General features: G+C 37.8%; 1 protein-coding gene across 1 annotated transcript in view; it reads right to left on the bottom strand.

Moving 5' to 3' along the window:
* The window catches only part of SH3YL1 (SH3 and SYLF domain containing 1), a 57,430-nt gene that overhangs the window by 5,624 nt on the left and 36,699 nt on the right, over positions 1 to 15,107 (bottom strand). Inside the window, exons 7-8 of the mRNA XM_075557183.1 lie at positions 14,443 to 14,521; positions 8,701 to 8,757 (exon numbers count right to left, since the gene is read on the bottom strand). Coding sequence (XP_075413298.1) covers positions 8,701 to 8,757; positions 14,443 to 14,521 — 136 coding nt within the window. The remainder of the gene's footprint in view (positions 1 to 8,700; positions 8,758 to 14,442; positions 14,522 to 15,107) is intronic.

Below are 15,107 nucleotides of genomic sequence, written 5' to 3'. Positions count from 1 at the left end.
GAGCTGCTCTCATTCTGGCTGCACCAGTTTCTCCAGGCCGTGTGCTGCCAGGCTACTTCTGCAGAGAGAAGAAGTCTATAGGTTTGGGAACCATGCTCCTGTGGGTGTGTGAGAATCCATGATAAGGCCACAATTCCTGTGACTTCTGTTTCGGGAGGGCAGTTTCACCCAACCATCAAGACATTGTTATCGCAATTGGGGATAAGGGTACTACTAAATATCCTACAACATATAGGTCAGGACCCCACAATAGAGGCTTAGCCAGTCAAAAATGTCAATCATGTCAAGGCTGGAAAATTCCTGTGATAGAATATTTCAATATGGGTCATAGGATGGGAATGACTGCTGGTATACTGAAAGCACAGACTGAATTATGGAAAATGGTCTTTCAAGGGCTTGCAGAGGGAGCATCAACAAGTCAGACTATATACAAGGGAGATAGAGGAAGGAGCTGGGAGTCAAGGGGCATTCATGGAGGTCTAGACAAAGACATGTACATGCAAATATATATATGAGGATGGGGAAATAGATCTATGTGTCTATATTTATAAGTTTAGTATTAAGGTGGCGGAAGGACCTTGGGCCTCTACTCAAGCACTCCCTCAATGCATGAATACTTTTACTAAATTTGCACTCTATGATGCTCACTCTCCCGACACAACTGCTGAAGACAAATGGGTGCATAAGCAAATGTGGTGAAGAAAGCTGATGGTGCCCGACTATCAAAAGAGATAGTGTCTGGGGTCTTAACGGCTTGAAGGTGAACAAGCGGCCATCTAGCTCAGAAGCAATAAAGCCCACATGGAAGAAGCACACCAGCCGGTGTGATCACGGGGTGCCAAAGGGACCAGGTATAAGGCATCATGCAAAAAAAAAGAATATATGTGTGTGTGTGTGTGTACACCATAGTGAATGAAGGGGGAATTGCAGAGTGGAGATCCGAGGCCCAAGTGTCAACCACTGGAGATCCCCTCATAGAGGGGTTTAGGAGAGGAGATGGGTCAGTCAGGGTACAATGTAGTACCGATGAAGAACACAGCTTTCCCCAGATCCTGGATGCTTCCTCCCCCCAACTACCATGATCTGAATTCTATCTTGCAGGACTGGATAGGGCAGACATTGTACACTGGTGCATATGGGAGCTGGAGGCACAGGGAATCCAGGGTGGACGATACCTTCAGGACCAGGGGTGTGAGGGGCGAGGCTGAGAGAGTAGAGGGTGAGTGGGTTGGAAATGGGGAACTGATTACAAGGGTCCACATGTGACCTCCTCCCTGGGAGATGGACGGCAGAGAAGGGGGAGAAGGGAGACTCCGGATAGAGCAAGATGTGACAAAATAACAATGTATAAATTACCAAGGGCAAATGAGGGAGGGGGTAGCGGGGAGGGAGGGGAAAAAAAGGGGGATCTGATGCAGAGGGCTTAAGTGGAGAACAAATGCTTTGAGAGTGATTAGGGCAAAGAATGTACGGATGTGCTTTATACAATTGATGTATGTATATGTGTGGATTGTGATAAGAGTTGTATGAGCCCCTAATAAAATGTAAAAAAAGAAAGGAAAAAAAAAGAAAGAAAAAGATTAGGGTAAAGAATGTACAGATGTGCTTTATACAATTGATGTATGTATATGCATGGATTGTGATAAGAGTTGGATGAGCCCCTAATAAAATGTTTTTTAAAAAAGGCTTATATCACTGAGCGGCCCAACTAATGTTCAGATAGACCAAAAAATGGTACAAAACTAAAACGAGCAGGGAGAGGAAATGACATGCTGTTTGGAGCGGTATCATTATGGCTGACAGCACATATGTACAGTTGTAGATTGTCTCTGTGGGTGTGTAACAATTTTAAGCATTAACACAATGGGGAGACTGAATGGCCTGCCTAAATAAGTTTTCAAGTTAAATATGAGTCCATCCCAAATACATTGAGAATTTTCTCTGGCAAGGATACTCTGTTAGGATGTAGAGAACTCTTTGTAGAGTTTAACTCTTTCAGTCTACTTTAAAAAAAAAGATGATATAAAGTAGGTTTTAGTTTTAAAATAGATTTTAAAACATCCCTATTCATCTCCAACCCCTTCAAAATCATATGTGTATGGGAAAAAGAATCCAATAATTATTAGCATTGACCTAGAATCTACTAAGTATTTTGCTATTTTGACTCATTTTAGCCTCAGTGCATCTCATGTGTCTCAGTGGAGGTTTGTGTGTTGCTATTGTGCTGAATAAGTTTCAGTGGAGTTTTCAGATTAACACTAACCAAGAAGAAAGTCTTGCCAATTTGCTTCTGAAAGTGAAAATCTTATGGATCCCAAATGTCCAATCCACAGACATCATGGAAATTGCATGGGACTGAGTAGAGTTTTCTTTTTGTTGTGTATGGGTCACCAGGAGTTGGGTTGACTCCATGGTAGTTAACGAAATAAAAACACACCAAGCAACCACTAGTAAATGTTATTATCCTCAGATGATGAAACTCTTAAATGTAAGGATTGTGATTTAAATCTAAGTCTTTGACTACAGAACACCTTTTTTGCCTTTTGCTATTTACCATGAAGTATTTTCTCTTGGTGTTGCTTATGGGACATTTCTAACATCTATTAGGCATTAAGACTACAAGTTCCAGGAGCACTGATAGCATAGTGGGTTTGACTGCTAACCACAAGGTCAGCAGTTTGAAACCACTAGCCATCCCACAGGAGAAAGGTGAGTTGTTCTACTCTGACAGTTAGTTCTGCAGACCCCACAGTTGCAGGTCTTCTCAATTCTGTCTGGTGGCAATGAGTCATTACCACTAGATAGCAGCGAGCTTGAGTTTAACTTTAGGATACAAGTACAAACTTTAGAAAGACACAATGTCAGAAAAGGGAAGTCAAGTTCCCAATTTCCTATTCCAGTCCAGTAATTTTAGGAATGCATCACCTTTATTCTACTGTAGGTTCCATCCTCTCCAACAAGTTCAGCAAGTCTATTCACCCTGCAGGTATACGAATCTCTTTAATTTACAGTACCACTATCAGACCAATGATCTTCAAGTCAATTTCAACTTATGGCGGAGTAGAACTATAGTCCACAATATTTCTAATGGCTGATTTTTTAGACTTAGATCACTGGGTCTCTCTTCCAAAGAGCTTTGGGTAGACTTGAACCTCTACTTTTTCAGTTAGCAGCCTAAGAACACTAACGATTACATAAAAACAAACAAAACAAAACTCTTTCTGCTATTGTGTCCGTGCTGGTCTATCAAACTTAAAAAACAAAACAAAACACCTGACTCATATAAAGGTTTTTATATTGTTGTCTAAGCTACTTTGATAAAACATTTATATCAGTCAATAGTACTCCTAAAAGACATGTACCATAAATTCAAACTTTCAACGCACAGTGAATGAAAAATTTAATAAAGAAAGAAAACCAATTTTTCAAGAAATTTCAGTTTCTAAAATCATAACAAAAGCTTTGCTCCACTGCTGAGGCATGTCCCAGGATGAATTGTGTCCTCTCGCAAACCATATGTCAACTTGGTTACACTATAATTCCCAGTATTGTGTGGCACTCCTCCATTGTTATCTGATATAATTATCCTCCATTCTGGGTAGGAATTTATAGCACATGTAACAGAATGGACGATAATCACATTAAGTAATGATTCACAAAATATAACCCAACCTAGTCATTCATGAGGCACGACTAGATTGGGTTATATTTTGTATCACAGCCTTACAGGAAAGTATGAATTAAATCCCATCCTGACTCATGTCACTAAGCCTACAAATGCATGTGAGACATGCCCTACGAGACACAACCTTGAATGGATCACCTATTTAATTTCACAAGCAATGAACATGAGAGAAGGAAGAAGAGAGAAGGGACCCGACGACCACTGAGAAAGAAGAGGTGGGAGCCAAGAGTGTCCTTTGGACCCATAATTCTTGTACTCAGAACCCTCTCAACCCAAGGGAATAATGATGCCAAGAAAACGGAGATCTGCCAGGAACACTGAGTCCATATTTGCTGAAAGGAGACAAAGAGTCTCCTCGAGAGGTGACAGAGAGAAAGCCTGCCCCTAGAGCTGTTGCTTGAATTCAGATTTGTAAACTGCAAGCTACTTGTGGTATTTTTGTGATTGCAACACTAGATAATTAAGTTAGATAGGCCATCATATTAACTCTGAAACCACATTCTATCCCTTGGAATTCGCGGATCCCTTGGAAGAGTATAGTGAGGGAAAAACCTGCCAGAAGTAGGTTCATTGGATTAGGATTTTTATGATTCTGAATTAAGTACATGGCAGTGAGTTCTGAGTTTTGTGGGCTAGGCATTGGGTTGCCTAATGGTTCAAATTTACCAGGCATTTCAAGTGAGAAAGATAAACATCTGAGTGCTCCTGTAAACAGGGGCAGTCTTGGAAGCCCTGTACAAGGTCACAATGAGTCAGAATCTACTTGATGTCTGTGTGTTTGTTGATTACCTTGATGCTTTCTTTGCATTCAAAGGTTAATTCTTCTTCATCATGTGTTTTAATTCACTAATGTGCAACTTTACAATGCCAAGGCATAATGACATGCACACTGGAGTGACATGACAACTTGTCTGTCAGCTTATTATGCATACTGTGGTGATTTCTGTGTTGCTGTGATCCTGGAAGCTATGTCTTGGCATTTCAAAACCAGTAGGATCACCCAATGTGAACATGTCTCAGCAGAGCTTACAGACTAAGAACGAACTACAAAGAAGGAATAGGCTGTCCACCTCAGAGAAGTGAGCCATTGGAAATGCTATGAACAGCATCCACACATTGTTAATTACTGCAAACCTCATGAATACAAGAAGACTGTTATCTGAAATAGCGTCACAAGACAAGGCACTCAAGTTGAGGGCACTCAAAATATGACTGAGGAGCAGCTGCCTTCTCAAAGAGCCAACCATCACAACAGGAACGGAGTAAAGCTTTTGGGAGTAAAGGCTTCAGGGTCTTCATTTGCTGATTGGGCACAACTCAAACTGAGATAAAACAACTATAACTATCAATTAATAATCATAACATGTAATGTATGAAGTATGTATGTAGGATAATTGGAGGTCATTAAAAATGAAATGGAATGCATAAATATAGATATTCTAGGCACTGGGGATATGAGATGGACTGGTATTAACCATTTTGAATCAGGAAGTCACATGGTGTACTCTGCCAGGAATGACAGATTCAAGAGGAATGGCATTGCATTCATAATAAAAAACAACAACAAAAAAACATTTCAAGAGTGGTCTTAAAGTACACTGCTGTCTGTGATAGAATTATATCTATCCACCTTCAAGGAAATAAAATCAATATAGCTATTATACAAAGTTTGGCACCAAGCATTAATACTAGTGGTACAGAAACTGAAAGATTCTACCAACATCTTCAGTCAAAATTGACCAAACATGCAGTCAAATACTGGCACTTGGGATGCAAAATTTGGAAACATAGAGTAAGGGACAGTAGTTGGAAAATATGGTCTTGACGATAAAACATAGTTGGAGATTGCGTAACAGAATTTCATAAGACCAATGACTTCTTCATAGCAAGTACTTTTGTCTTCCCACACAAAAGGTTCCTACACATTGGGGCTTTTCCAGATACAATACACAGAAATCAGATTTACTGTATCTGTGGGGAGAGATGATGGCGACACTCAGTATCAGAGGCTAAAAAAAAAAAAAAGGTAAGGAGTGACAATGGGACAGACCATCGATTGCTCATAATAAGTTTGAAGCTTAAGTTGTAGAAAATGAAAAAAGGTCAACTGAAGTCAAAATACAACCTTGAGAATATTCTACTTGAATATTTTAAGAATATCTCAAGAACAGATTCGATATATTAAACACCAGTGATAAAAACCTCATGAGCTGAGATGGAATCAAGAACATCTTACATGAAGAAAGCAAAAGGGTCATTAAAAAGATGGTAAGAGAGAAAGGACCAAAGCAGGTATCAGAAGAAACTCAAACGTGCTCTTAATCATATAGGAACTAAGGCAAATAGAGGAAATGGCAAAGTAAGAGAGTAGAATAGACACCTTGAAGGGGCAGTTCAAAAACACAAAGCAAAATATTATAATGAAGTGTGCAAAGAATTTGAATTAGACAACAAAAAATAACACATTTTTAATAACTTAAACTGAAATAACTCTTGAGAAAATTTAAGCCTTGATTTCAAGACTGAAAGATACTATGGGAAAAATACTGAATGATGCAGAAAACATCAAAGGAAGGTGGAGAAATATATAGTCACTGTACCAAAAATAACAAGTTGATATCCACTATTTAAGGAGGCAGCAGAGCATGAACCAGTGGTGCTGAGGGAAGAAGTTCAAGCTGCACTGAAAGTATTAGCCCAAAACAAGGCTCCAAGAATTGACAGAATACCAATGGAAATGTTTCAATGAGCTAATGAAGCACTGGAAAAAACTCACTGTCTATTCCAGGAAATTTGGAAGACAGCTACTTAGCCAACTGGCTGGAAGGAATCGATATCAGTACCCTTTCACCCCCCAAAAGGTGACCCAACAGAATTGATATCACATCCAAGTAAGATTTTGCCAAAGATAGTCAAAAAACAGTTGCAACAGAACATTTAGAGGGAGTTGGCAAGGTTCAGACTGGATTGAGAGGAGGATGAGGAACAAGGGGTATTACTGAAAACATTGCTGATGTCAGATGGATATTGGCTGAAAGTAGAGAATACCAGAAATATATTTACTTATGTTTTACTGAATGTGCAAAAGCATTCAATTGCATGGATCATAAGAAAAACTATGAGTAGCCTAAGAAGAATGGGAATTCCAGAACACTTCATTTTGCTCATGTGGAAACTTTTGATGGAGCTGGGGAAGTTGTGAAATTGAACAAGGGAATACTGCATATTTTAAAAATCAGGCAATGTGTGTGTTGTGTTTGTATCCTCTCACCGCACTTATTTAATATAACCGGAGAAGCTGGATTATACAAAGAACGCGGTATCAGGATTAGAGGAAGGCATATGAACAATCTGCTATATGCAGAAGACACACCTTGTTGGCTGACAGTGAGGAGGACTTGCTAATGAAGGTCAAGGATTGCAGCCTTCAGTCTGGACTACAATTCAATGGACTGAAGACCCAAATACTCTCATCTGCACAAATATGGGACATCATGATGAATGAGGAAAATATTGAAGTTATCAAAGATTTCATCTTGCTTGAATCCACAATCCATGTTCATGGAAGCAGCAGTTAAAAGATCAAATGTTGCATCGCACAAGGTAAATCTGTTTTTTAAAACCTCTTTAAAGTGTTGAAAAGAAAGGATGTTGCTGTGAGGACTAAGGTGCCCATGACACAAGCCTTTTCAATTGCCCCCTGTGCATGTGAAAGTTGGACATTGAATAAGAAAGAATTGTGGTGATGGCAAATAATATTGAAAGTATCATAGACTGCCAAAAGTTGTAACACGTCTGTCTTGGAAGAAGTACAGTCAGAATGTTCCTTAGAGGTGAGGATGGTGAAACTTTGCATCACATAATTGAGACATGTGATTAGGAGAGGCTAGTTCCTAGGGCGAGATATCATGCTTGGTAACGTAGAGGAGCAGCAAAAAAAGAGGAAGGCTCTTAATGAGATGGATTGCCATCATGGTTCTAACCAGGGCCTCAAATATAAGATCAATTATGAGAATGGCACAGGACAAGGCAGTGCTTAGTTATTTTTTGTACATAAGGCCATTATGGGTCAGAACTGACTGGACAGCACATTACAACAACAACAACAGCAGCAGCAACAACAACAACAACAACAATGGCAGTTGTGTAAAAAACAACAATGAAAATTGTGTAAAAAATGACATGTTTCTGTTTTTTAAACCTCTGTAATTTAACAACAGCAATGACAATTATGTAAAAATTGACATACTTCTGTTTTTTAAACCTCTCTGCAATTTACCAACAACAACAATGACAATTGTGTAAAAATGACATACTTCTGTTTTTGAAACCTCTGCAATTTTTGTCCTACACAAATTTCAAAAAAATCTAGATCCTTTCCAATATCATTTTATAAATAATATTGGAATAAAATATTTTGAAAGTAATAGCATTATTATAGGAAAGCTTAGGAAGTTTTACGAGGCAGCTCCCAGAAAAACATTTAAATATGAAAAATTAATGTGATATAATTCCATAAAAATCATAAAATTCAAGGGACTAAAATCCAGAAAAGTACAGTAAGAATCAAGTCATAATTTAAAATGAAAAATTTTGGCATTTTATTTCCTTTAGATTTTCAAAAGCTTCTAAGCAAGTAGTTTTTCAAAGGTCATGTGAGTATCAGCCAACTGTTAGCATCCTTGCTCCCCAAGAATAAGCACCATTTAGTCTCTGAGCTCTGCTAGGCTCAAGTATTCTTTATGCATCTAATTGTACCCCTTAAATTTCTATAATCACAAAAATTTCTATAATCACTTTCATCTATCTCAAATCATAAGCTAGTAAGAGAACAAATGCACAATGTGCTGCTTTTTCCCCTATGAAGTATTGGTCAAAATACTTTACATGTCCTACAAATCAAAGAGTTATTCAACATACTTTCTACTGATTTTCATAAACTACCAGAATAGTCAGAAGGTTTGTGCTTTTAAGAAAGATATAAAGCATGGTAATTATATAAAAGTTTTATTTACCAGCACCTTCATGATAGCTGGAAAGTTCAGGATAGAGCCTATATTCATTTCTGTCACCTGCAAAAAGAAAGTGGGAATAAATAAAACTTTTGAGCACATAGTATGTAATAGACACAAAGACATCAAGTCATGCACTTGTTAAAAAATAGTTTAAATTGCTCAATTTGAGAGCAATAGAATTGTTTGATCATGCTTTAAATATAGAAGTATGCCTTAATAAGCCCAGAAAATACACTAAGTATTGGGCAGATGGCAAATATAAAGGATTGAGATATAAAGAAAAAACACAACTTTTAACTTTTGAATCAATAGTTTTCTAAACAGTTTTGCTTAAACCTATATAATTTTTCAACCTCACAAATTAATTTGTGAAGTCATTCCTAAATAATGCCAATGGGAGACCGTAGGGCTGCTAAGCAAAGGGCTGCTGCGGCTAGTCATGATCCACAGTGACTTCTGCACAACAAAATAAAACACTGCCAGCTCTTATGTCCTCTTCACAAATGTTTTCTGTTTGAGCCACTGTTGTAGCAACTCTGTCATGCCATCTCGTTGAGAGCCTTCCTCTTTTTCACTGGCCCTCTACATCACCAAGCATGATGTCTCCATTCAGGACTGGTCTCTCCTAAAAACATGGCCAAAATGCATGACATAAAGTCTTAACATCCTTGTCTCTAAGGGACAGTCTCACTGTACTACTTCCAAGACACATCGGTTGGTACATTTGGTAGTCCATGGTACCTTCATTAATGTTTTCCAGAATCACAATTCAGAAGTATCAATTGTCCTTGAGTCTTCTTTAGTCAATATGGAACTTTCAAACGCATAGAAGGCAGTTGAAAATACCATGGTGTGAGACAGGTGCACTTCAGCCATTAAAGTAAGTTCCTTGCTTTGCAAAGTCTTAAAGAGGTACTGTGAAGCAGGTTTAAGGGATGCAAAGCATTGTTTGAGTTCTTGACCGAGACTTCCAGGAACACTGTGGAGCTGAGCGAAATCATATCCTCGGAAACTTCAATTCACTCTCCCTTTAATATGATGTTACCTATTGGTCCAGTTGTGAGGATTTTGGTCTTCATCACAGGGAGTTGAAATCCATATGGAAGGTTGCAATCCTTGACCTTCAGCAGCAAGTGCTACAATTCCTCCTCACTTTCAGCAAACAACATTGTTAATATACCTTCTGATACAAAGTTCTTCATATAATCCAGCTTCTCCGCTTATTTGCTCAGTATACTGATTGAATAAGTGTGGTGAGAGGATACAACCACAACACATACCTTTCCTGATTTTAAACCATGCAGTATTCCCTTGTTCAATTTCACAACTTCCCCTGGCTCCACAAAAAGTTTCTACGTAAGCAAAATGAAGTGTTCTGGAATTCTTGTTCTTCTCAAGGTTACTCATAGTTTGTTTATGATCCATGCAATTGAATGCTTTTGCCGAGTTAATAAAACATAAGTAAACATCTTTATGGTATTCTCTACTTTCAGCCAAGATCCATCTAATGTCAGCAGTGTCCTCAGCAACATTCCTTGTTCCGCTTCCTCTTTTGAATCCAGTCTAAACCTCTGTCAGGTCCCTCTCAATGAACAGCTGTAATTGTTGTTGGATGATCTTCTGCAATATTTTACTTGCATGTGATATCAATGATATTGTTCTATAATTTTCACATTCTGTTGGGGAATCTTTCTTTGGGGTGGGTATAAATACAGATCTCTTCCAGTCAGTTGGCCAAGTAGCTGTCTTCCAAATTATCTGATATAGAGAGTAAGTACTTCGTGTGCTTCATTAGCTTGTTGAAACATTTCAATTGGTGTTCCATCAATTCTAGGGCCTTGATTTGGAGTAATGCTTTCAGTGAAGTTGGAACTTCTTCCTTCAGCACCATTGGTGATTGCTTATGTGCTACCTCTGGAAAGGGTCAAATATCGACTAGTTCTTTTTGGTAATTTCACTATATATTCTCTCAATCTTTTGATATTTCTTACATCATTGAATATTCTGTCTGTAGAATTTTTCAATATCACAACTCGAGGCTTGAATATTTTCTTTCCTTCTTTCAATTTAAGAAATTCTGAGGAGTTTCTTTCTTCTGGAAGACCAGAGTAAAGGTTAAAGGGTAAGCTTAGCCAGTTTGAATCTATCCAGAGGCATCTGGAAAGAAAATCCTGGTCAAAAGGCATAGCCATTGAAAAGCTTTGGGGCACAGGTCTCTGCCAGGGGTCAGAATAGACTCAATGGGAAGTTTTCTTTTTGATACAACTTTAATAAGAATTTAAATAGCATAAAGGGATACGCGCATTAGCCTATGTGTTAGGGTTCTCTAGAGAGATAAAACCAGATTGCTGATATATATATATATATATATATATATATTAACTTGAATTATATACAGATAGATAGATAGATAATACAAGAAATTAACAGTTAAATCATAAAGCAGTACAAATGGCTCAGTGCAACTCACTCCCATTGTGAGACACTAGTAGTCCTTCAAGTGTTGAGGGCCACCAAGTAGTCGTATGGAGAGAGAGCTAGGCTATTCCAGCACAGGCAGCAAACAGCAAGGCAGGTCACCAACCATCAGCCAGGTCACCATCAGTCCCCAGCTCCAGAGATGTACATTCCAATTCTCTGGCGAGGCAAGTCTTAAAGGAACCTCAAATTACAGTGACACAGTTCACAGATTAGGTGTCCCACAAGTAGTGTAGCTTGCAAACTGAGGCACAAAACAAGCAAGGCAGCTGCACAATGGTCCGATGATCAAAGAGCAAGAGACAAGAAAGGCGAGGCTCGCCAGGCCATTTATCTCTCTGCCCTTCAATTAATCCCACGTGTGTTTATCGGCCAGGCTGGCACAAAAAACTAATTGTCACAGCCTATTTCAAATATTAATTACTTAAATTAAGCACCAAGTCTCGCTTTTAAGAATCTATATCCTCTCTCACTGCCATTAATTAATTTCAACGCCTAGCGACCCCATCGGACAAGGTAGAACTACCCTGTGAGTTTCTGCGACACTTTGTGCCAGCACAAAATCCTCTCTTTCTCCTGTGGATTGTCTGGTGGTTTCAAACTGCTGAACCTGTGGCTCACCGCATAGCACGTTAACATGCCAACAGGCCTCCACTGAGCTACTCTATTGGCCTGAAACCTGACATTCATGAAATAATACCAATAATACCTTTTTAATTAATCTAAATTATAGTGTTCATTTTTAACCTGAAAATTATATTTGCAATCCTCTTGCCCCCAAAGATGCTCAAATATTACATTTTTTAAATGTTACATTTTTATAAGTAATAGTTTGCTGCAATCTTTGTATATAATTTTAGTTTTTGCATTTTAAGTAGGCACATATCTATTAAAATTTGTTCACAATTAAATTAGCATTTTAGACTTTATCCATACGTAATAAATCATCATCTTAAATACATTGTATACTCGGTAACTTACTAACATAGAATGCAAAAATATTTATAAAATACATCTCTTAATATATATATGACATGTTTTAAAATTAGTTCATGTATTTTTGCTGTAGTTGTTAGTTGCCTTTAAGACAATCTTGATTCATGAAAACTCTGTGCAGAAAAGAACTGATCCACAGATTTGCCAAATATGTGACTATTAAGAGCGACCTGGACAGGAACATTGGGAAAAAGTGATATAAAAAGATGAAGAAGGATGGGGAAGAAAACTTTCATGATGAGAGAAAAATGCTCCTGCCCTCAAAATCCCTTTGGTATTATTTTTTTTTGAATGTTTGATTGTTCTCTGGGGGAATGTTTACAGAATTTGTTTGGTGACACTGGCTACCAGCCCCTCAGTGTAACAGCATCTTTCCACTTCTTTCCTGGAATTTCTGCTTCCACTCACCTATTTTTCCTGCCCTCTTCTGCCTTTTGTTTTTAGGTAAATGCTGCCCTTTTGGTCTTAGACTGGATTGTTCTGAGAGGCACTCTCCTGAGGAGGGTTATAGTTCCTTTCATAGGGCTGTACATTTTCTGGTTAAAATGTATTCTTCCACAATGAGTTTCATTCTACGTTTGAAGGGCGTCTAAGGGCTACAGTCTGGAGGACTCCATCAGTGTCTATCAGTCAGTAAGTCCTATGTTTTTTTTTTATGATTGTGTTCTATATTTTTTCTCCAGAACTTTCTATTGTAGTCTAGGTCAGAACAGTGGGTTGTAGTTGCCAAGTTCCCTCTTACTCTTCTGATCTTGGGCTAGTGACATCTGTGCTCCATGCGGTCTATCAGCCCCTCACCTTCTCCAGTTTGGGAGTCATCAATAGTTGGATGTTAGAAACCCTTGAATATTTTACTACTTTTCTTATAAAGCTTTGCCCTTTCCATTATTGCAGTTAATTTACCACATGTAATTTCTCTCTCACTAGACTGAAATCTCATTAACGGCAGGATGTAATACATCTTTGTCCTTCCCAAAGCTATAGCATAGAATCTCCTCTATAACAGTCTGCTATTATACAAAAGATCACCTACTTTAACATGATTATTTATCGTTAATTTTTTAAATGTGAAAAGCAGAATTCTAAGAGTAATTCTCATGGAAATGAATGATAGGAAGAGAGTACAGGCCAAGAACTGACTCTTTATAAATTTAGTTTATTTAAGGGGAAAAATCTCTTCATGAAATCCTGAGATCTCAACAATGAACAATAAAGCTAGTGTGCAGAAAAGCAAATCTTTGGGGAATTAGTAAAAACATGTTTATTATGTTCTCATCTTAAGTTAGCAGAATAAAACTATTGAAAGAAATGACAAGTAAGATACATCATAACTCTATAAAGAGAAATCTTTTGTCATTGAAAAGGCATCTAAGGAAATGGTGAGGGGAGTATGTCTTCTCTGGCTTCAGTAGGGAGAAGGGGAATTCTTTTCTGACATCAATGGTTTCTCTCAGTTTCTCTGTAGGTTCAATAATCCACTGCAATGGTCACATAGAACTCACAAATAACACTCATGATTATTGGGGTTTATTAGGGAAGTTTACAGTTTGTAACAAGATATGATCAAAAAAGATGGAAGGTGTACATCCCTTTGTCTACAGCAATGCCTCTTCAGTCTTGCTAGAAGCTATGTTTCTCTCTGGTCCTTGCCTTTCAGCCAGAGGACTCTTTTGCCTCTTCACTGCTCAAGTGTTACAAAGCTCTTGAACACTGATTAATGTTCAAAGGGCACCCCACAAGCCAGCCACTCTACCACTTCATGGTTGGTGCTTCGTCTTCGCTCTATCTCCTGGTCTCGGTGTTATATCCATGGCATTTCTGCTGTCTTCACTACTTCCTTCAGGGATCTTGTACATGTTCAACAGGTGGGTCTTCTTTCTTGATGGTTGTGAGATTCCTCTGTACAAGCTTCTGAGATGGCTTACTCCTATACCCAGTGCAATAGTAAAACTGAACTATTCCCAATAAAAGTCCACTATACATTATCTGCATGATCCGACCCAGTCATTTGGTGGGAGTTACAAAGACGGTAGAAAGATAAGATAGATATACCAAGTAATTTCAAAACTTATGAATGAGAAAAGGCATTTCATAAGTTCTGATTACTATGTGAGATTTTCTTACATTCTTAGAAGAAGCCAAATATCTATTTTTGCCTCCAGTATTCAATTGATGTTCTATATGACTTTGAAATTTAACAAGTTGATTTTCTAACAATAATATTCAATACTTAATTATAGTCATTTAAATTAGAATAAAAATATTTACTTTTAGAACCAGAATTCAGCTGAACGTGTGTTGATGACGGCTGTGGCCTTGACAATGGTTTTGGAGGGATTTCCTTAGCCTGAGAGGAACAAAAAGATTATTTCATGTGATTTTAAAAACTTGTTTTTGCTTAGGAACATATAAACTATTATTTTCTTTTAATGATTATATATCACAACTATTTTCCTATGTATTTATTAATAAAGTTGGAAGGCACTTTTTAAATTGAGTTAGAGGACAGGATGCAGACTTATGAACTGTGTTCTTCTCATAACTGGAAGCTGATCTCAATCATGGGCTTCTAAAAGTCTATGCTAGATTGAAAGGAATTTCAAGTAAAATGATGATTAACTGGGAGAGGCAGGGAATATGTTAAGACCTTATACTTTAGTTTTCATCGGGTACAACAGGACTCAAGCAAACTTGAAAGGACATTGAGGAAGTAGACGAATAATGCACACAAATCTTGTGTGCTTAAAACTTTACACACAGGAATGGTTTAGTATTAGTGACTATTATTGAGATTGTCATTTTAAAATATTACAGTTTGAAGAATTTAATTATGGGGAAAATCATCTTTTTCCATAAGCTTTTTAATAGATAAATTCTCAAGCTTTTATGGTATTTCCATAAGAAAATAATATAAGTAAAATCAAGAGAAGATA

The sequence above is a fragment of the Tenrec ecaudatus genome, chromosome 8, assembly GCF_050624435.1.
Source record: "Tenrec ecaudatus isolate mTenEca1 chromosome 8, mTenEca1.hap1, whole genome shotgun sequence".
In the NCBI taxonomy this organism is placed as follows: Eukaryota; Metazoa; Chordata; class Mammalia; order Afrosoricida; family Tenrecidae; genus Tenrec; species Tenrec ecaudatus.
This window is presented reverse-complemented; position numbering and strand designations above follow the sequence as displayed.